The sequence below is a fragment of the Sciurus vulgaris genome, assembly GCF_902686455.1.
Source record: "Sciurus vulgaris genome assembly, chromosome: 12".
NCBI lineage: Eukaryota > Metazoa > Chordata > Mammalia > Rodentia > Sciuridae > Sciurus > Sciurus vulgaris.
In genome coordinates this window covers 29,065,352-29,086,595 of record NC_136473.1, presented here as the reverse complement: position 1 = coordinate 29,086,595, position 21,244 = coordinate 29,065,352, and the positions used below count along the sequence as shown (strand labels likewise).

Below are 21,244 nucleotides of genomic sequence, written 5' to 3'. Positions count from 1 at the left end.
AAAACTACTTCCTTAGTGACAGAAGTTGCCTAAGTAACATAGAAGCCTTACCATGCAAAGAAGTACCCAGGCAGTGTGTTCGGTTTCAAACCCACTAGTCATTTCCTTACTTAATTGCTAACCGCTCTTCCCGGCTGAGTTTGGGGCCTGTGTTTTATGTAGTAACCCAGCAACTAGGGATTGTGCTATATTTTATCAAGAAGAACAAAAAAGTAACTCTATTTCCATGGATTTTAGAGAAAAGTCAGTGTTATTGCCCCAAAAACCTTTTGACTTTGGGGGGCTATTACGAAGCTATTCACCTACATCTCAATGTGGCCACACCATTATGCAAGACATAGAGACACAATTATTTAGCAGAGAACAGAGAAGTAGACGAGGCACCCTCTAAGAGCAAGGGAGCAGTTTTATTCATTTTTATCATCTTAGCACCTAGCAGAGAGCCTGGTAAATGAAATAACTCAAAACACATCAACTGAGTGGGGTTGCCGATGCTTTTTCAAAATCATCTCATCTGCAAGGTAACCATGTAACTGGTTGTGATTGAATCAGGCTTCTTAACATTTGGGTGTGTTCTTTTCCCCTTATATCCACTAAGTAACTGTGATTTGTGCTGCTGTTGCCCTTACATATGTAAAGTACTTTAAATATGCTTTATTTTAAAGTAAAACTGGTATTGATAAGCATCACTTAGAAAAAACAAAATATGCAAAAGCGATGAGATTCGAATTGCACAAAAAAATTTTAAAAATTGAGTAGGAATTATTATTGAGTAGTATGTATTATCAGTGATACTGCTTTGGTTTGGTCTTGAAAGATCTTGGTTGCCCTTGTAATTCCCTGAACCCCCTCTCTCTTCACACAATTCTTCCACTATTCTTAGATTGCACAGTATTAGTATCCTAGAGTAAAATACCAATATATCCCCCTAAAATTCAAACTAATGAAGAGTGAGTATGGGGAGTTGTTCTTACTTACAGAATTAATATTTCCAATGTTCTTTCTTTTCCACTGCCAGATGTGGCTAAGCATTTTATTCATTTAGTTATGGGGGAGTCAAATATCATAACTGTTAATTTATTCTGGCAGGTTGAGTCAGAATTAAGAAATAAGATCTTCACAGAAAACCCCCCAAAATGTTCATAAAATTCATGATGATTCAATTGAGGGCACCATATTCTCTGAATCAAAATGAGTCCTGTTGCTGCATCAGAACAGGAACAACAACAACAACAACAACAACAAAAAAAAAAAAAAAAAAAAAAAAAAAAAAAAAAAAAAAAAATCCAGAGACAGACACCATGAAATAAACGGCAAGGAGACTGGGCGCATTCCCCAACAGTAGTGCAAAATTACCCTGGTAGGTGAGGTACAGTGAGATTTAGAGTTAGAACCTGTAACTAGAAGTCCTGGGTTCAAGTCTCAGATCTGCCATTTCCTGACTGGGTAAGCTTGAGTAAGTTTCTTCTCATACCTCAAGGGCAGCTCTATGGGTTAAATAAGTTAACATGTGCAAAGTATTGGTCACATCGCAGGCCCATAATATATGTAAGCAATCATCATGATTACTGTTAGAGTTCCTTTCTGCACCAGACTCCAATTCTAGCGATGGTGTCAAAATGTGCCTGGTTATCAGTATTTAGAGTTCGCCAATCAAAGGCTTTGAAAGCCAGCCCAGAGTTAGTAAAAGGTTAACATTGATGCAGACATACAAACATCTCTGCACTGTCTTACATGTCTAACCTTCTAAAGTTCCAGAAAGAACACATGAGTAAATTATAATATGGTATCAGAATAATTTTTTATAATTTCTTTTATGAATAACATGCATTTAATCTATATTAAGCTCAAGTTTCCATAATGTCTTTGGTCTTTGTTCCACATATCCACATGAGCCATATTAGAGAGCCTTATTACTACTTAGTTAATTAGAAATACAAAATCTTACTCAGTATTTTAGAAATTGTTGTAATAGAATTATGGACAGGGCTACTAATCCCTTTATTCTGCTAGAGTTAACACAGAATGGTCTATCTTTACTAATATCCTGCTGTAATTTTAATGAATTTTTTAACCTTCTTGCCTGGCATAGTTTTAACATTATGCCATTTCATATTTTCTCACATTTGCCACATTACTTCACTTAGGGATATTTGGTTTATGTGTTTATTTTTTTCCTTCTACTTTGTCTTTTGATTAACATTTCTAAACCTCTACGAATCATATTGATCTTTGTCATCACACCTAGAAACCAAAGTTTCGTGGGGTATATTTTAAACATCAAGCTTATCAAACATATTTACAAGTGTCATATTTAATATTCTGAAGAAAATCACTTCACTGGCTGAATGAACAAGATATGCTAGAGTTAAAGCATCTCCCAGTTGTTCATTTGTTGAAAGACTGGTTAATTCATTAATCCATTTTGAGATAAGGGGGATAGAGTTCTTTTCTTTTCCCCCAAAATACAGAAAAGAGCTTATGGCTATATAGATAATTGGTGTTCTTTTGCAAATTCACAGGTTACCATAAAAACAAATCAGAAAAGTTTTCAGTTCTTTAAAAGAAAACTGTGTTATTAAACAAGGTTCTTATTATAAGTCAATGCTTTACACAAATATTTCCATTATAAAATGCATTCCACTTGGGAACTACATGTCAGCCTCAGAATAGGCAGAGTAAATTCCCAGGATACCAATGCACTAGGCAAATTTTCTAGCAGTGATATGACCTTTCCCTTGATTCTAAAAAAGTGGTAAAAGCAACATTAAAAGTCACTGGGTAAATACCTGGTAGTTTTCTTAGAGTCGTCTCACTCAGTCAATAATTATACTGGGGCAATATTATTTAGGGTTATTTCAAATGATGTCTTGTTTTATAACTGGGCTTATTTATCTGCTCCTTCTCCTTTTTTCTTTATTTCTGTTTTTAATCAAGTGAACCAATTCTGAAAATGTTGCTTCACTTTTTTGTCTAATATTAGCTGTTTTAGAGAAGAACAAAAAAAAAAAAATTCCTGATTTTATGCTAGCTGTGGAAACCAAATTAATACTCAAAGCAGCTAAAGAACAATATAAGACCATTAACTATTCCTTTAAGTGAGCAGGTTAGAAATGCTATGGAATGTAAAACCACATAATCCAGTTATATCTCAGCTTTATTGGATTTTAATTTGTATAGATGAGAGAAGGAAAGACAACTTTAGGTCAGGGGATCTGAATTTCACCTCAAATTATTTTTCCACCTAAATAGTTTCTGTCTAGAATGTAGCTGTTCTCTTAGTTACCTATCCAGAAAACTCAGAGCCCAGTGGTCTTTGCTTGTCTTCTCCCTAACTTCAGTCTCTAAGAATCATCTCCACTTCAGATTCCTTTTACCAGTCGCTTGATCTACTACAAACAACTCTCAAAAGCCTCCCCAATTCTTCCTCCACAACATGCCAGAGCAACCCCCCTCAAATACAGCTACAAGTGTGTCTTTCTCCTTGTCAAAAATTGCAGTGAATTCCCACTGCCCACCACGTTAATTATCAACTCCTCTCCCTGGCATTTAGTCCTCCAACGCGTGATCCCATGCGTTATTTCTCAGCTGCCTTTCTTCCCTACAACTGCTCCACAATCCAGCAACCTTAGGATTCTTCCTATTCCCTAAATGTTCCCAGCATTCCACCTTTCATGCAATTTTTTGCTTGTATTGTTTGAGCCGTTTAGGACACCTTTTTGGGACCATGATAACCTACAAAAATCATACCCATTCCTCATCTTTTCTCAGTACATATCTGATCTCCCCCAAATGGATATGATAATTTCTTCTTTTAAATCCTTGAGCACTTCATTTTTATCTCCACTCTAGTTCTTACTCATTGTGACTTTCCAGCTCTTTATGTGATTCTTAATCCTTTCCTAGAGTCATAAAAAGCTTCTGCCTTAAGTGAATATACTAACAAACATTGTAAGTAGTAAAGACAATAAATACAGTAGTCTCCTTCAATCGTGACAGATGTATTCCAACATCCCCAACGGATACATGAAATCCAGTATATACCATTTTTTCCATTTACACACCCACGAGAAAGTTTAATTTATAAATTAGGCTCAGTAATAGATTAACAAAAATAACTAATAATAAAATGGAATTATTATAACAATACACTATAGCAAAAGTTACATGGAATATGAACTCTTTCCCTCTCAAAAATCTTATTGCATTGTGTTATATTTTTGAACCACAGTTGGCCCTGGGTAACTGAAATTGCAAACAAAACTGCAAACAAGCAGGTCCTATCTGTTGAATGAAATATGAGGAAAGATAGGAAGGTAAGGGAAATGTGTCCTGTTCATGGAACAGAGCTTAAGGCTTCACTGAAGTTTTTGTCTCATGGGGTAGGGTGGAGAATGAGGATGGATATGCACACTTAGCATGGTTTTCAAAATCCACACGTTTGGAGTTCAACTTCTTCACATGAAAATTTCTGTTTCTTTCATGGTCTTTATTAAAACTTGCATTTTTAAATTTGTTCCTTTACTTGAGTATTGTCTTTCTGTACCATATATACACTCATGCAAACTCAACTCTATGTTCAGAAGGTCTGAAGCATGCCTGTCTTATTTGCCTTCCCAAGTATCTGGAAGAATACCTGACACTGGATGAATGATCAATAATCCATTCTGAATAAATTAATAGAAGTTATGGATCATAATACTCCATAAAGATTAAATGTGATTGTATCTAAAGTAACTAGCACAATGCTTAAACATAAGCACCAGTAAATATTAGCCCCATTAGTAAATAAAGCCCCCCTCCTTTCCTTTATTTTATGAACTACTCATGAATTAATTCATATATTTGACATATGTGTCCAACAGTTCTATAATCACTGAAAATAGAATGGTCAACAAAAGAGAAAGAAATCCCTGTCTCAGGGAGCTTGCATCCTAGTGAAAGGATGAGCAATTCTCTTGGATCATCAGGGAGTCTTAAGAATGAAGTGTTTGAGGAAAAGGGGTCATAGCTTGAAGACAGATGCACTGTAGAAGAAAGGAAAGGCTGAAGGAAGAGGAAGCCAATTGCCTTAATGAAAGAGTGAGGTATGAAATAACTTGGATGTGAACAACAGCAACATAACACATGGTGGATACAGGTAACTGTGGAACATGATGCACACTGGATCTAAGTGATCCAGGATAAGGAAGTGGCAATAATCAAAGTTTCCAATCTTGTTACTTTGCTCTGTGACCCCAAATAGAGAAGTTGGAAGGAGAAGCTGCTATGGTTGGGAGGTTTTAGTGCGTGAGATGAGCTAAGTCCAGTTTTGGTTGGGAGGAGGCAAAGCAGAATCTAGATGAAAATGCTAAACTTACAAATGAAAACTATGGCTTTAGAATGCAAGTGAAAATGAATCCCCATTCTTATCTATTATCACTCTTACATCATTTCAATAACATAATGCATGATATTCTGTATATTTGCCAAATTCCTCTAGGAATCTGTTCCTTCACAACAAGATGTTCATTGTTCTCTCTTTTTTTAGTTGCTGGAATACAATAAGTACCTAAATGCTACTTATGAATTGAATTGGTTGATATTAAGCAAAATTTCATCATCAAGGCAAATGACAAATACATTTGAAGTCAGAAAGGTTTCAGGTCAAATTCGCTACTTACCTTGTCCTTAATGCTGTGAGGGCATTAAGTTAAATGCATGCACAATGCCCATCATTCAGTAAGTACAAAATTAAAGCACTCATATTATTTATTACCTTGATTACCATGACCCTGAGGTTTGCCAGTGTTCAACCTCTCATTTTTAAATATAATTTCTGGTTCATAAAATTATATGTATTTACAGAGTACTACGTGATATTTCCACACTCTCATTCAGTTCACCTTCTCATTTCTAACATTCCAGTCAGAAAGACTTGCTAGTGGCTGTCTTCTTGATGTGGCCTCCTGCTAGCTAGTTTCCAAAGCCTCCAGAGGCCACTAAGCTCCTGTCCACACGGTTGGCTGATCTGTCAGTTGAAATCACCCAATTCAACTGACATCACCACAGCTTGCAAATTCCAAAATCACTGTTAGTACTTTAGACGTGGTAGTGTTTACACTGGCCTACAGATCATACGACCATGTCCTTATTTATATACAACTTGCATCATGCCGAGTCTGGCTTTTAAAAATACTTCTGAGATAGGTTTTCACCACAATCAGAAAATAAATATGAAAACCAAGGTGGCTATGTTTGTGTACAGTTTGCTTCCAAAAGGAAACTAAGCACAGAGGTAGCATAGCCAGCAAGATGTGTCATCACACTTGATGGTGTTCATTCAGACCATGAATTTCCCTCCACTCCCACTCTATTATCCACAGGGTAAAGCACCTCACTGGGCACTGTATATTATTTCTCAGGATGAACTAAATTATTTTCCAAATCTTATGTATTCTACATGCATGAGGAAGTGCTTTTGTAGCTTTTATTTCTCTACACTCCACAGTCTTCCCCAAACTTCAGCAATTTCCAATAGGAAGCACACAATGGGTACTACACGTGTAAATACACACACACACACACACACTTTTACATGTTTTATAGACATCAAGCAGACCTCACACCTCTGAGATTACAGCATGGGAACACGTTAGGGAGAAGGGATTTCCTCCAGATGATGAGAAGGGCCAGAACTTGTACTGGGAGAGGTCATTTTCTGAGGAATTTTCTGTAGGTGCTTACAGGGCACTCTGCCATGCCACACAAAACCTTTGCCCTTGCCCTCATTTTCCATAGTGAGTCAGTCATCAAGTGTCCCCTGACAGTGCCACTGCATTGCCCTGGGATCAACATTTCATGCAGGAGGAAGGTCCACCCTCCCTTTCCCCCATAGGGAAATCGCTTTTCTCAACCTAAGGGCTGCAGGCAAACTCACAATGGTGACATTTGCTGAGCAGTGGCTTGAATAAAGGGCCCTCAGTAAGCAAGACGGTAATGTGAAGCATAGGCTAGCCCCAGGAATGCTCTTTGGGAAGGACCCGCAGCCTCCCAGTGAATGAGAGAATAAAGAAAGCCACAGCAGGAGAGCTGGGCCCCAAAGGGTCCTGCAGCTCAACCTTGGCAGCGCTATTTGCCAGACTAAGTGAAATGAGGTAAACAAAATATTGCCTAAAAGAGGTCTGCACAAAGAAGCAAGCATAAATCCTTCCTTTGACTCTAAACTATATTTTTAATGCCAGGTAATCACCAGTACTTTCTGTCTCCCTGGCCCCCATAAGCACAGGGAAAGACTTCTTTATTTATCATAGAATTTAATTTAATTTATTTAATTTTATGGTAGTTTTGAAGTACCCCATAAATCTAAATGCTCAAAAAAACTGTCATTTTTCAACTACTGCTTAATCACAAGCAGGCCATTCCTTGTGTCCTCCCTTCAGATCTCCTGTGGCCCGAGCTGCTAACCACTTAGTCATGCTAGTTAGTAATATTGAAACAATAGCCCTTGGGTTGAATGACTTCCCTAGAAAGGTGAAGGCCAAATCTGAACACTCCCATGTCCTAGACCCCAAACTTCTTGCTCCGTGGACAGTTTTAACTCTATCACTCCTGTGGAAATTGCATGGATTCCTGTGGAAAACAGGACTGCTGACATTGCACCAGAATCATACACTGTACATGGCTGTCCTGAAATTAACACAAAAACTTATTTCCTCCAAAAATTCCATCGAGTTATACAACTACTTTTCATTCGAACTCATCATATTGGGGTTCTTAAGCAATACCTAAGTGATTCTGTAATTGTTCAGATTATAGCTTTAATGACTTCCACTAGCAGAGAACCAGTGATCTTTGAATATGATTTTGAACTACGGATGCCGTTTCCTCTTTCGCCCAGAACTTTCAGATCGTGCTCAACGTCGGGTGTGGTTTCATGGCGGAGAGGGGGCGGGGGGGGGGGGGGAGACAGAGAGAGAGAGAGAGAGAGACAGAGAGAGACACAGAGAGAGAGAGAGACAGAGAGAGAACAGAGGAGACCAGAGTGGCAGGCAGAGAACTTTGCAAGAAAAGTCTCCCGAAGTGCATATGTGATCCTGGAGACCCGCGTTTGCCAGCTCTCTAGGTTCTGCAGAAGTTTCTTGCTGACGAAAATTCCAAGCATTGGAACAAAGCCAGGTTTGGCGAGTTCTTAAGAACTTTGGGGCGCTCTTGTCTCCCTACGGCTGCACCGCACACATCAAAGCGGCGGCCCAGATCTAAGTTGGTGAAACTTAGAACAAACAGCGCGTGCTGGCCCAGAAGAGACTGAGTCAATCTCGTCTAACGGTTTACCCCGAACCGCTAGGAGCCTGCAATCTCCGCGGTGCAGCAGGGCGCCGTGAGTCATGGCCGGTGACTCAGCGACCTCACCCCTTCCCCTGGGCTTTCCTCGGCCGCAGCCTCGAATCTCTGGCCGTCTGAGGCTGCACTAAGCCTTTCTGGTCTCTGAACAGGATTCCCCAAGACAAGACAATGGAAAGAAGCGCGGGTGGAGTAGCACCCTTTAGAAGTGGGTGGAGCGCGAGGCTGCGCGGGGCTTGAGCTCTGCATCCTGGGCTGTGTGCGTCTCCACCCCGCACTCCAATCTCCGGTCCTCTTTGTTTCTTTTTCCGCGCCTTCGGATCTGTTGGATCCTTTACTCCCCCTCTTCCTGGTCCTGTACCCGCGGGTCTCCCCACCCACCACTCCCAGCCGACCGCAGCCTTGCGGCCGCGCCCCTCCCACCAGCTGGTCTCCTCTCACGCCCCTTTGGCTGGAAGCCTTGGACCCCTTTGGTCCACTTTCCGGCGGTCCCCATCCCCGCCGACCGACCCCGCCTTTTTCAGCACCCAGTGGGTGAGCAGAGTTCCGGACATCATCAGGAAAGCCCCTGAGAGTCCCAGGCCAGCCTAAGAAGTAACGGGACTGTGCCCAGAACAGGGCGGCCGAGGAAGAAGGCTAGAGGGAGCCCCCGCCCCAACCTTCCGCCCACCCTCCGGGTTTCTCGCCGGGTCCCCATTGGCTGGCGCACTCCGCGGCTAGGATGGCAGTGGGAGGGGACCCTCTTTCCTAACAGGGTTATAAAAACAGCGCCCTTGGCGGCGTCCAGTCCTCTGCTACTCTTGCTCCGGGGCCCGGTGCTAGAGACTCAGCAGCCTTCCCACCGCCCACACCCACCGCGCCCTCGCTAGCCTCTCCTCCCGGAGCCAGTCCGCACAGCCGCAGCCGCCCAGACCACCGCCTCCCTCCGTAGCCATGTCCTCCAGGTCTGTGTCCTCGTCCTCCTACCGCAGGATGTTCGGCGGCCCGGGCACCGCGAGCCGACCGAGCTCCAGCCGGAGCTACGTGACCACGTCCACCCGCACCTACAGCCTGGGTAGCGCGCTGCGCCCCAGCACTAGCCGTAGTCTGTATACCTCGTCCCCGGGCGGTGCTTATGTCACGCGCTCCTCGGCCGTGCGCCTGCGGAGCAGCATGCCCGGGGTTCGGCTGCTGCAGGACTCGGTGGACTTCTCACTGGCCGATGCCATCAACACCGAGTTCAAGAATACCCGCACCAACGAGAAAGTGGAGCTGCAGGAGCTCAATGACCGCTTCGCCAACTATATCGACAAGGTGCGTTTCCTGGAGCAGCAGAACAAGATCCTGCTGGCCGAGCTCGAGCAGCTCAAGGGCCAGGGCAAGTCGCGTCTGGGGGACCTCTATGAGGAGGAGATGCGGGAGCTGCGCCGGCAGGTGGACCAGCTCACCAATGACAAGGCCCGCGTCGAAGTAGAGCGCGACAATCTGGCCGAGGACATCATGCGGCTCCGAGAGAAGTAAGACGGAGCCCACGCGACTCGCGGGGCACGGGAAAGGAGGGAGAGGGAACGGGACACCGGAGAGGGACTGCCACGCCCTTGGGGAAGAGGCCGGGTCGGCGGCTGTCTGGTGAGGGTGGGGGAGCGGGGCTGTGTGGTTGCAGCGGCGCAGCCCCGCCCTGAACTCAGACCTCGCAGTTAGCATTTCCCCTCTCCCCCAACTCATTGCCCAAGAACGCTCGGGTTCATGTTACAGATGGCGTCAAAATATCACATTATCTGTTGTTGAAGGCCATTGGACAGGATAAGAGAGATTCCCCCAAACTTTCAGAAAGTTTCCTGTTTCTTCTGGCGGGTTGCCAGGGAGGAGGGAGGAGAGGATAGCTCTGAAGGAAGCGAGACAAAGGCATGGCAGAGGCTCCTCAGGGGGGTGGGAGAAGGGTTTGTCTAGCAAGTTGTTTGAGCGAGCGTTTTTGCCTCTACGCGGTACCCACAGGTCCGGCTAAAACCTGCAGCGGGCAGGAGTTCTAAAAGCTGTCTCTGGTGAGGGTGGAGATGGCGCAGCAGCTATAGTCTCAAGGCACTGCGACGTGGTGGTTGGGTGTGGCCGCCCCGCCCCTGGCGGTTTCCCAGTTCCTCTTCAGTTAATGTGCAACTGTTTCAGATTGCAGGAGGAGATGCTTCAGAGAGAGGAAGCCGAGAGCACCCTGCAATCTTTCAGACAGGTTTGTAGACTCTTCCCACTTGCAACCACCGGGGCCCACCCAAACCACAGGCAACTCTAAAAGTTACTTCACTAAAGTCTAAAAAGTGCAAAACTTCACTTCTGTGTGTGAAGCCTTCTAGTGGTGGAAAGACCACAGATGGCAACTTTTGTGAACAAAAACCAGTCCTTAGGATATAAAGAATTTTATCCTTTTGTTTCAAGATTTTTATTCCGAAAGAAATATTTTTCCCTTTCATTTTGCAACACATAGACATTCTGATTTCTCAAACAGATACAGTTTGATTTAGATTGTGGTTTGCTTAAACCAAATTGATTCACTTTTACAAGATCACAAAAAACAATTTAAAGCTCTATTGTTAAGATGTAAAATTTATTGGAGGATAAGAAATTTATTTCAACTGGAATTAAGCCAACAAGTTTCTTTTCTTCTCTGCAAGTCCTATTGTGGCATTAAAGTCAGATGGAAGTATCACTATGCACAACTATTTTGTGATCTAATAAGGGTGAAAAGAAGCCATCTGTCCCTGTGGCTGAAGGGTATTAATGGTTTCTATGGGCTTCGCTACGGAATGTAGATACAGACATTCTGGCAAATGTGGAGGCTCTGGACAGAAATAATAGGAGTCTTTGTGTTCCCAGAGCAGCTTTGCAACAGGCTACATTCTTATTGAATATGTAATGATGTAAGCATAGTTTTAATTGGACACAAGTATTTGCTAACATCCGTTATCTAATATCTGGCCCAGACTGGTAAACTATGTGATATGTAAAGTTCTTAAAGCTGCAGTCACTTCTCACATTTTGAGAAGCCTTTCTTTATTGGGTCCTTATATTCTTTTGTACTCTCTCCGTAAACAAAAATAAACCCAAGGCTGAAGAATGGAATTTTATTAAGAGATTTTTATTTTTGCTCCAAAATTAGATGGAGTTAGAATTGGAATCCCAAAGCAGGGAGATTCCCAGCATAGTTTTGTTCTTGGGAACACTTACTGGGATTTGCTGCAAAACTCTTTCAGATAAATAGCCTAGGATAACATTTCAAAACTGAAAGACATTTGCCAAACCAACACAGCTAGCTACATGTGGTTCATTTTAGTCCTTGAGCATTTATGACCTGTAATGTTTTCTGCAGTGTGATGAGTTAATATAAAACAATTCAATATGAAAGATTCCCTGTTTAGAGATTAAATAAAATGCTTCATTCTCATCCATCAAATAGAATGTCACATTGAAGATTTAAAAAGAGGTTAGTGAAATATCTTTTATGTCTCTTTTAGGGCTTAACAAGAAGCCCAAATGAATTTTTCCTACTTCATTTTTAAAAAATTTTCTATGAAGGTGATAAAAGTGTCTCAATATTTTAACACTATAAGGCTATAAACTAGAATCCAAATATACTTGTTACAAGATAAGGGATTTTAAACATTCTCTTGAGGGGAAATAAAATCTTAGTTGCAAACCAGATCACACATTCTGGTTTGGAATGTGGACTTTATAAATAGTGAAAACAAAGCAGAAGGCAAGAACAACAAGAAATCTTTATAGTTTTGTTCTATGCAGACATTTTGACCAGTCATTGTGCAACTGACTAATAACTGAATTTACATGATGGCAAGTGAAAAAGATACACACACCCATATAGGATGAGTCAGGGAAGTTTTAGGAGAAAAATTCACCAGAGAAGACCAAACAAATACAGTTATTTTCCTTATTTGCCTGACTGTATCTTTGCCTATGCATATCCTGAATTGGAGGATTGAATTGCTACCTGATATAAATCTAGCCCTGTAACTTGGATGCCAGATAACTAAATACTTGCTCTGGATCCCAAGGATAAGTATCAGAAGATTTGAACAAAGAGAGAGAGAGGGAGAGACAGGAAGAGAGAGAGAGGAGCTTAGATACGTGCTCTAACTTTTGAAGCACGAATTTCTGTTTTACATGTACTCATTTTTACATGAAATTGTGACATCTTGCTCACCTCTTATCATTGTATTATTCCATGGAATTAAATATTAAAAACTCTGCTGCACTGACTTTCTAGATTTAAAAAATAATAAAACTTTACTGGTAAAAAATGTGGATTCAATAATAATTGAGTACACATTACCATGTTAGTAGACATTTATTTATTTTTAAGTTGTATATTTAGTTTCTTTGAGTACAAACATTGGGACCTAATTCAAATTTATAAATAGGAAAAGAGAGCATAGCATAGGGTAGTACTAAGTGATTTATAAAATTACTCAAGGGCCATAAAATTTGTCAACCCCTTTTCTTTCTTTTTTTTTTTTTTTTTTTTTTTTTGGCACTGGGGCTCAAACCCAGGGCCTTGTGCTTGCAGGGCAAGCACTCTACCCACTGAGCTATCTCCCCAGCCCTGTCAACCCCTTTTCTATAGTAAGGAGACTAGGTTCATGTGGTTAACTTCAAATGAATAAATGAGATGAACCATAGACTTTAGCATCCTCTATAGTCTCTCTTTTCTCTTTTCAAAATAGGATGTGGACAATGCATCTCTGGCACGTCTTGACCTTGAACGCAAGGTGGAATCCTTGCAAGAAGAGATTGCCTTTTTGAAGAAACTACACGAAGAGGTCAGTGGAATAGTTTTCAGTGAATGAATGAGGGGAAAGCTGCTCCCAGTCAACCTGACTTGACCTTCTGTCGGTCCTTTCTTCAGGAAATCCAGGAGCTGCAGGCTCAGATTCAAGAACAGCATGTCCAAATCGATGTGGATGTCTCCAAGCCTGACCTCACGGCTGCCCTGCGTGATGTACGTCAGCAGTATGAGAGTGTGGCGGCCAAGAACCTTCAAGAGGCAGAAGAATGGTACAAGTCCAAGGTATGAAATGAGTCAGTGTGGTAAAACAAAAGAAAAGTGTTTTACTCTGTAAACACTGCACCTGTCTGTGATTCCTAAATAACCTTTAGCATCACTCATAAACTGGCTTTAACTTGTTCAAGGTCTTTTGCTACAGTCTCCCCACCACTCACCGTGCCTCCTAGAGAATAGCAGACTCCATTTTCACTAAACATCTTTGGCAATACTTCATCTCCAACACCATAACCTTGACCTCCACCATATTTGAGTGCAATAGAGTGAATTCTGTTTGAAAACTAATGTCAGCATTCTAATGCTTTCTCTAGCTTCAAAACATAAACTAGACATATTTCAGAAAACACAGGGTCAGAATTATGGTTTCTTTCCCCCAAGAGAGTGCAAAGACTCAAATGTGGACAATGTCCATTTCTGATTTCTTCCCCACAGTTTGCTGACCTCTCTGAGGCTGCTAACCGGAACAATGATGCTCTGCGCCAGGCAAAGCAGGAATCCAATGAGTACCGTAGACAGGTGCAGTCTCTCACCTGTGAAGTGGATGCGCTTAAAGGAACTGTGAGTACCACACCATGGTAAAAGGAGGAAAATTGCAAGAAGTGGTGGTGCGTGCCTGTAATCCCAGTGGCTCACGAGGCTGAGGCAGGAGGATTGAGAGTTCAAAGGCAGCCTCAGCAAAAGTGAGGTGCTAAGCAACTCAGTGAGACCCTGTCTCTAAACAAAAAAATACAAAATAGGGCTAGGGATATGACTCAGTGATTGAGTGCCCAAGTTCAATCCCCAGTACTAAAAATTAAATAAATAAAATAAAAATTAATTTTAAAAAGAAGGAAAGTAATGAGCTCAGACCCGTTCTGTTGACCAAGCTAACAGTGACACCTGAACAAAATTTCAAGGGAAGAAAATTTATATATTTGTTCAAAGAGAATGAATTATAAAGGTAGACACAAAAAGCACTCAATGGAGTTCTTGAAGATTTTAGCTTATATCTGTGGGTGCTTGCAATTAGAGGGACTTGCTGCTCATAGTCTCCACCCAAAATTAGAGTGGGCACCCTTTGCCACTAAGGGACCATTGGGTTATGATCTATTATTGGTTTGGAAATAGCTGGGTGTTTCCAGGAAATAATGATGGATACCCTTCTCACCTCCTGCAGAATGAGTCCCTGGAACGCCAGATGCGTGAAATGGAAGAGAACTTTGCTGTGGAAGCTGCTAACTACCAAGACACTATTGGCCGCCTGCAAGATGAGATTCAGAACATGAAGGAAGAAATGGCCCGTCACCTTCGGGAATACCAAGACCTGCTCAATGTTAAGATGGCTCTTGACATTGAGATCGCCACCTACAGGAAGCTGCTGGAAGGCGAGGAGAGCAGGTAGAGAACACACGCTGGCATGTGTGAATTAGTAGCTGGAGTTCCAAGGCACTCTGCCCCTTATTTTATCTTGAGAACATTCCTTCAGGGTAACTCCTTTCCACTCCTTATAGATGAGGAACTTCAGGTTCAATGAGAGTTATCTGCCATGGACAGAGCTAATAATAGCAGAACTGGGATTAGAACACACAGCTTTGTCAAAGTCAACACTGTCTTATGCCTCTATCTTATGTCTCTGTGAGGAAATGCTAGGGATAAAAATTTTAAATGTACTCATGAGACCAACCACAGGTAAATACTTCTGAGACACATTCCTAACACATGAATTACAAGAGTAATTTTTATTGGATGAAAATGAGAAGTATGTAGGTTTATGTCTTGTTGTCAAAGTTATTTTTCAACAATTTTACTGTTTTGCTTCTATCTTTTTATAGGATTTCTCTGCCTCTTCCCAACTTTTCCTCCCTGAACCTGAGGGGTAAGCATTTTATTTCCTTTTATGAAAAATTTCAATATGTTTATCCATTCTGTTTATGGTAAAGCTCTCATTTTTTATGATACCTAAAAAATGCCAAAATGTCAGACAGAAAACATCCATAATTTTCAAACCCAAGTACTCTCTTGAATTCTGTGCTTCAAGTTAAATGTAAACTCTATTTTACTTTTTCCTAATGGAGTTCACACTGAAGTGTCATCTCATTTTGGAAGAGCAAGGAGGCATTAAGTACTGGGTTTTCACACAGATATTGGTTTGTAGAATTATTTGGGAAAAGCACTTCAAACAATTGCAAAAAAGTCAATTCCTTGAGTAAAGTGGTAACTTTAAAAAAAAAATTTTATTCATTTTTTTATATTCTTTATTAGAAACTAATCTGGATTCACTCCCGCTGGTTGACACTCACTCAAAAAGGACACTTCTGATAAAGACCGTTGAAACTAGAGATGGACAGGTTGGTATCTTTAAAATTGAAAAATGGGAAAAAAATTAAAACAAAGAATAGCAAATTAAAATAAATAAAATGGAGTAATCTCAGGTGGGTATTATTGATTCCCCCATTAAATCCATAAACCTATACATCAGAAACCACTAGCTAATTTGAGAAATTCCAATTTCTTTCATGCCTGCTACAAGAGTAAGCTGCTTATTCCAGCAATACACATGACCTAGTAATTATTTGGCTCCAGGATGAGCAGATTATATAGTAAGTCTGTTCCTTCCTTCCAAAATTAGCGAACTGCTATGGTGCTTAATTTGAAATGGAAGTAAAACTTCCTTACGTTGCTTTCTAGACTGCTTTGCTAGGTTACCTCAATATCAGGATTGTTTTGATCCTGGGCATATGACCCTCTCTTACTGTTTCCTCAACACTCCTAAACCTCGTTATTTAATATAAGAATGTGCCTGTGGATCAATCAGTTTCTTGCTACCTCTGCCAGGAAATAAATGGCTGTGCTTTACTGTATCATGAAATCTTCCCTTACACATAAATTTAAAATGTACTTTCCATACATCTTAATATGCCCTAGTGGCTTTTGAACTTCATTGCATAGAATTCTCATGGCATCCTTAATAAACACAGGCTTTTGAAAAGTTTTCTTTCAGCATGTCACAAATTCCATTGGATAATTACTTTGCCAGTAGGCGAAGGGCATTTTGTACATGTATCTGTCCCTCTAACTCTTACCATGTTGAATCAGTGCAATCTTCCAAATAACACAATAAATTATACATGTTATGTATAGTAATTATACATGTTATGTTTAGTAAGATTTTTCTTTGCTATGATTTGTGGGATAATTTAAACCTTTGAATGTAGTATAATATTTGATTTGAGTTTTATTTATTTTTAACAGGTTATCAACGAAACGTCTCAGCATCATGATGATCTTGAATAAAAGCTGCACACACTCAATGCCGCAGTATATTACCAGCAAGAATAAAAAAGAAATCCATATCTTAAAGAAACAGCTTTCAAGTGCCTTTCTGCAGTTTTTCAGGAGCGCAAGATAAATTTGGAATAGGAATAAGCTCTAGTTCTTAACAACCAACACTCCTAAAAGATTTAGAAAAAAAGTTTACAACATAATCTAGTTTATGAAGAAGTCTTGTGCTAGAATACTTTTTAAAAAGTATTTTTGAATACCGTTAAAACTGCTTTTTTCCAGCAAGTATCTGACCAACTTGTTTCTGCTTCAATAAATCTTTAGAAAAACTCTTCTGTGCCATTTATTGTATATTAGAACAATTCTCTCTTCAGTTGTATTTGTTAATTTGCCACTAAAATAATGTTTAGGTTTTAAGTTAGTAAATTCTACCTATTTATACTTGAAGTATAATCTTTAATTTGGGCATTTTAGATAGAGCTCCTTTCTTTTCAATTGTTATTACTATCTTTTAAATATAGACTGGCCGTGTTCAGTGGTAGAGTACATGCTTAGCATGCATTAAGTCCTGGGGTCAATGCCATACACCAAAGAAAAAATTTACAACAGATGCTATACAGATGGCCCCCCCATTTGGGATGATTCAACTTAGGATTTTTGACTTCATAATGATCCAAAAATCCTTATGCATTCAATAGAAATTGTACTTCTGGTCTTTTTCTGGGTTAGTGATATGTGGTACAATACTCTCATATGCAGTGAGTCACAGCTCCCAGTGGGCCACATGAAACAACAGACACTGCACTATACTGCTTTGCTGAGCTTATTTGTGGGTTAAGTTTATTAAATGCATTTCAATTATGATGTCTTCCAGTTCTGATGAGTTTATCAGAATACTACTCAGTTGTCAGTAGAGGGGCATCTGTTTAAGAAAATGACTTGTTCAAAAATGCTAGGCGTCTTTATAAAATGAGTTCAGCTGGATCCATGTCCATGTGTGATTTCAATTCTAGTAGAGACTTTCTGAAGTTAAAAAATGAGAATTTTTTTTTTTTTTTTTTTTGTATGTGCAACATAAGATGAGCACAAATTCTACAAGGAGATTGAGAACATTAAGCAATGGTCAAGGGCTGGGGATCTAGCTCAGTTGATAAGAGTGCTTGCCTTGCAAGCACAAGGCCCTGGATTCAATCCCCAGTACTTCAAAAAAAAAAAAAAAAGGCAATGGTCAATATTGCAGGAAGTGCATCTTCCACATGCAAGATGCAGAGAAATGGGGCAAGTTTTCCAAGTTTCAAGTTATGAAAGTGCCCTGCTTTAGTGTATGTGCATCTATGACCAGAGTAATATGTACACTTGTATTTATCTATAGAGTTAGACTTTTAAGATAAAATCCTACCCTCAGGCCTGCCCTTTCAACCAACTGAGCTGTAAGTCAAGATGACACCTGCAAAGGAAATAGAATAGATATTTTTAATGACCTTTGTGTTTGAACAATGATATCAGACACAAATAAAAATCCTTGTTTTTTCAATGAGGGAGATGAGGTTATTACATGTGAACGACATGGCCAAATAATGCTAACTATAAGAGTAATGAGGTTTTAAAACCTGGAGCAATGAGAATAAGTAGTATAGTCATGAAAAGCTTCTATAGGCCTGCCATGGGCAGACCTTAGGAAAGTGCACAGAATTTAGATAAATAGAAGAGGAAGGTATTGCCCTGAGGCAACAGAGTTGTAATGGTCGACAGTGTGTGTTTTGGAGTGAAACTCATTTGGGTACATTCCTGGACTTCTGTAAATCACCAATTCTTTTTTTATTATTGTCCTATGTCCTCCAGGAATGATGTAGTAGAAGTGTTGTAATTTTTTCTATGGTTGCATGTATCCCTCTCTGAAGTTGCTGAGGGGATTAGTAAGATAGTTCACACAAAGTCCTGCCCAGAGGCAGCAGTGTTAGCTGTGATTTTTATCATTTTGTGATGACAGGTATAGCAGAAGTAAAGAAATGCTTGGCCCCTGAAGTGACTCCTAGCTAGGGTGACTTTGCAGCCCGACTTGCCCGGGCAGTCATAGTTCATACCTGTTGGATCAGCACAATTAGTAGAACTACCCCTTTCAGACTCACAATGTACCACTTGAGACAACAGGTTACCTCTGTCATCATATCCTTAGAATAATCTAGAAGGAAGGTTTTTCTTCTTGGGATTGCTTGAGTGTGCCTCACCTCTCACTCCCCTATTCCAGCAACTGCCATATTAAATTGTATAATCTGCTTCGCCAGTGTAAACAGGCAGATATTTAGGCCCTTAACCCATTAAGTCCCAAGTTTTCAATTCTGCAGATGTTTTAATGCAGTTGACACAGGTATATTAAAATAGGTTGGAAGTCACAGTCTAGAGCTTATGTATGTATATATATATATAATATATTATATATTATATATAATTATAATTATATTTAACAAATTCTTATCATTTTATATGATATGATTGTATTATATATCATATACTGTATGTTGGTTTTTGTAAGTGTTCCACATCTGAGATAATGGGACAAACTGGGTTAAGAAAGCTTTTCTATTTGATTTTTATTTTTGTTCTCTGTCCTTTAGCCACATTCACCACATCCCCCGTTAGCACCCTGATCCAATTTCCTGTCTCACGTTTGACTGATATGAATATCATCCCAGGAAGCCTCAAATTCATGTTGGTTTTCTTCACACAAATGGCCCTTTAGTATTTAAAAGGAATTGAAAAGTCAGTCATAATTTCATAATTTTTTTTTTTTTTTCAGAGAGGAAGGAATCCATGACAAGGAGTTCATGCCATATACTTCGAGACTACTGGACTCCCCATCCTTCAAAATCCCTTACAGTTCTTTCAAAAATCGCATCCCAGAAATGGAAAACATGAGCTGGCCTCTCTTATCTGTGACTGTCAGAAATTAGATCTTAATGAAAAGTCTCTCAGGAGCCCATCTCTTAGGAATTAAAATCTCATTAAGTCTTCTTTTATTTTTATCTTTAATTATACTGTTAGCGTTTTCCTTATCTTCCACTCTGAAAAACTCATACAAAGAAACCATGTTCTCACCACCTAGGGTGAAGCAGAGATTAATGCTTGTTCTTTTATGTAAAATATTATGCCAAGATTAAAGGAGATAAAAAATGTAAGGGGTGGAGAGAGGGAAATGATGACATAAAGTATAATTCTGTAGAAAGTCACCCAGGGGAGTGCGAAGTTCATGGAAATGATGTGAATATGAAGTCCAGCTCAGTTTTCTCACAACCATGACAAATGGAAGAGACTCTGGTGAATGAAGCAAATGACTGACTTTCCCCTGAAATGTACATTGGTAATTTACCTTTCCACAACCAGACTTTCTACAAGTCACTAAGAAAGCAAAATTTCTTTACTAAAGCTATGAGACTAAGGGAGTAAAGAAGAGCAGGGATGGGAGAAGAAGAAGGGGAGGGACAACAGCTTCCATTCCAGCTATGGTGTGAATGCTTGTGTCTCCCCAAAACACATATGGTGAAACTGAAGTCCCAATGGATGGTATTCAGAGGGGGGGCCTTTTGGAGGTGACTAGGTCAAGAGGGCAGAGCCCTTATCAGTAGAATTAGTACCTTATCAAAGAGGCCTGGGGAAGCTTATTTGGTCCTTCCATCAGCAGGACACGGCATGAAGACACCATCTATGGACTAGGACTAGATGTGGCATTTCCTGGTGCCATGGTCATAGACTTCCCAGTCTCTTGAATTGTGAGAAGTAGGTTTTTGTTATTTTTAATACTCTAAATATAGGCATTTTGTTACTACAGCTCTGACTAAGACAACTCTGACCTTAAGGAACCCTCATAGATTTCCGTAAGTAAGAAAAGCAAACACTATGTCCAAGAGAATTCTGTCTCTCCAACCTACCAGATTTCGACTAAATAAAGTGTCTGAATTGCTCTGCTCATGCTTCCATAACAAAATAGAACATATAGGGTGATTTAAACAACAGAAATTTATTTTCTTACAGTTTTAGAGATCAGGCAGTCCAAAATCCAGGGGCTTGCAGGCAGATAGAGAAAACCTGAAAGTCTTTCTTAAAAAAAACAAAAACAACAACAGATGGTCTAACAGTTGAGTTCTGCCAAACATTTAATTTGAAAAATTCAAATCATAAACATTTCCAGATTATAAAAATAAGGGAACATCTTCTAATTCATTCTATAAAGACAATGAATGACTTAGTCATTGGTGATACTACAACAGAATACCTGAGAATAGATTATTTACCAAGAACACAAACTTATTTCTCACAGTTCTTGGAGACTAAAAGTCCAAGATCAAGGATACGACAGGTTTGGTATCTGGTGAAGGCCTGGTCTCTGCTTCCAAGGTGCTGCCTTGTAATAGCATTCTCTAGAGGAGACAAATGCTGTATCCTCATATGGTGGAAGGGATAGAAGGGGTGGAAAGGGATGAATTTCTGGCAAGCCCTTTCATAAGGGCACTAAATCTCTTTCATAAGAGTAAAGCTGGAATTGGATCAGCTGCGCCAGGGCTCCGGGCGGCTATCCGGAGGAGGAGCAGCGTGGGCTCAGGACTCAAGAAAAGGAGATAT

The 21,244-nt window shown here is 40.2% G+C and overlaps 1 protein-coding gene across 1 annotated transcript; it reads left to right on the top strand.

The window, feature by feature from the left end:
• The first annotated feature begins 9,101 nt into the window (after nt 1-9,101).
• Nucleotides 9,102-16,958, top strand: VIM (vimentin). Its single transcript, XM_079107503.1, has 9 exons — nt 9,102-9,818; nt 10,465-10,525; nt 13,029-13,124; nt 13,211-13,372; nt 13,799-13,924; nt 14,523-14,743; nt 15,178-15,221; nt 15,608-15,693; nt 16,598-16,958. Exons 1-9 carry the CDS (start codon nt 9,256-9,258, stop codon nt 16,637-16,639), a joined length of 1,401 nt encoding a protein of 466 aa, XP_078963629.1. The 5' UTR covers nt 9,102-9,255; the 3' UTR covers nt 16,640-16,958.
• Nucleotides 16,959-21,244: the final 4,286 nt, after the last annotated feature.

Bases quoted from the DNA above. Each gene is read 5' to 3' on its own strand.
- VIM (XM_079107503.1), top strand. From the start codon at position 9,256: ATGTCCTCCAGGTCTGTGTCCTCGTCCTCCTACCGCAGGATGTTCGGC. The intron at 13,925-14,522 runs GTGAGTACCACA...CACCTCCTGCAG, and splicing joins TGGATGCGCTTAAAGGAACT to AATGAGTCCCTGGAACGCCA. The intron at 15,694-16,597 runs GTTGGTATCTTT...TATTTTTAACAG, and splicing joins TTGAAACTAGAGATGGACAG to GTTATCAACGAAACGTCTCA.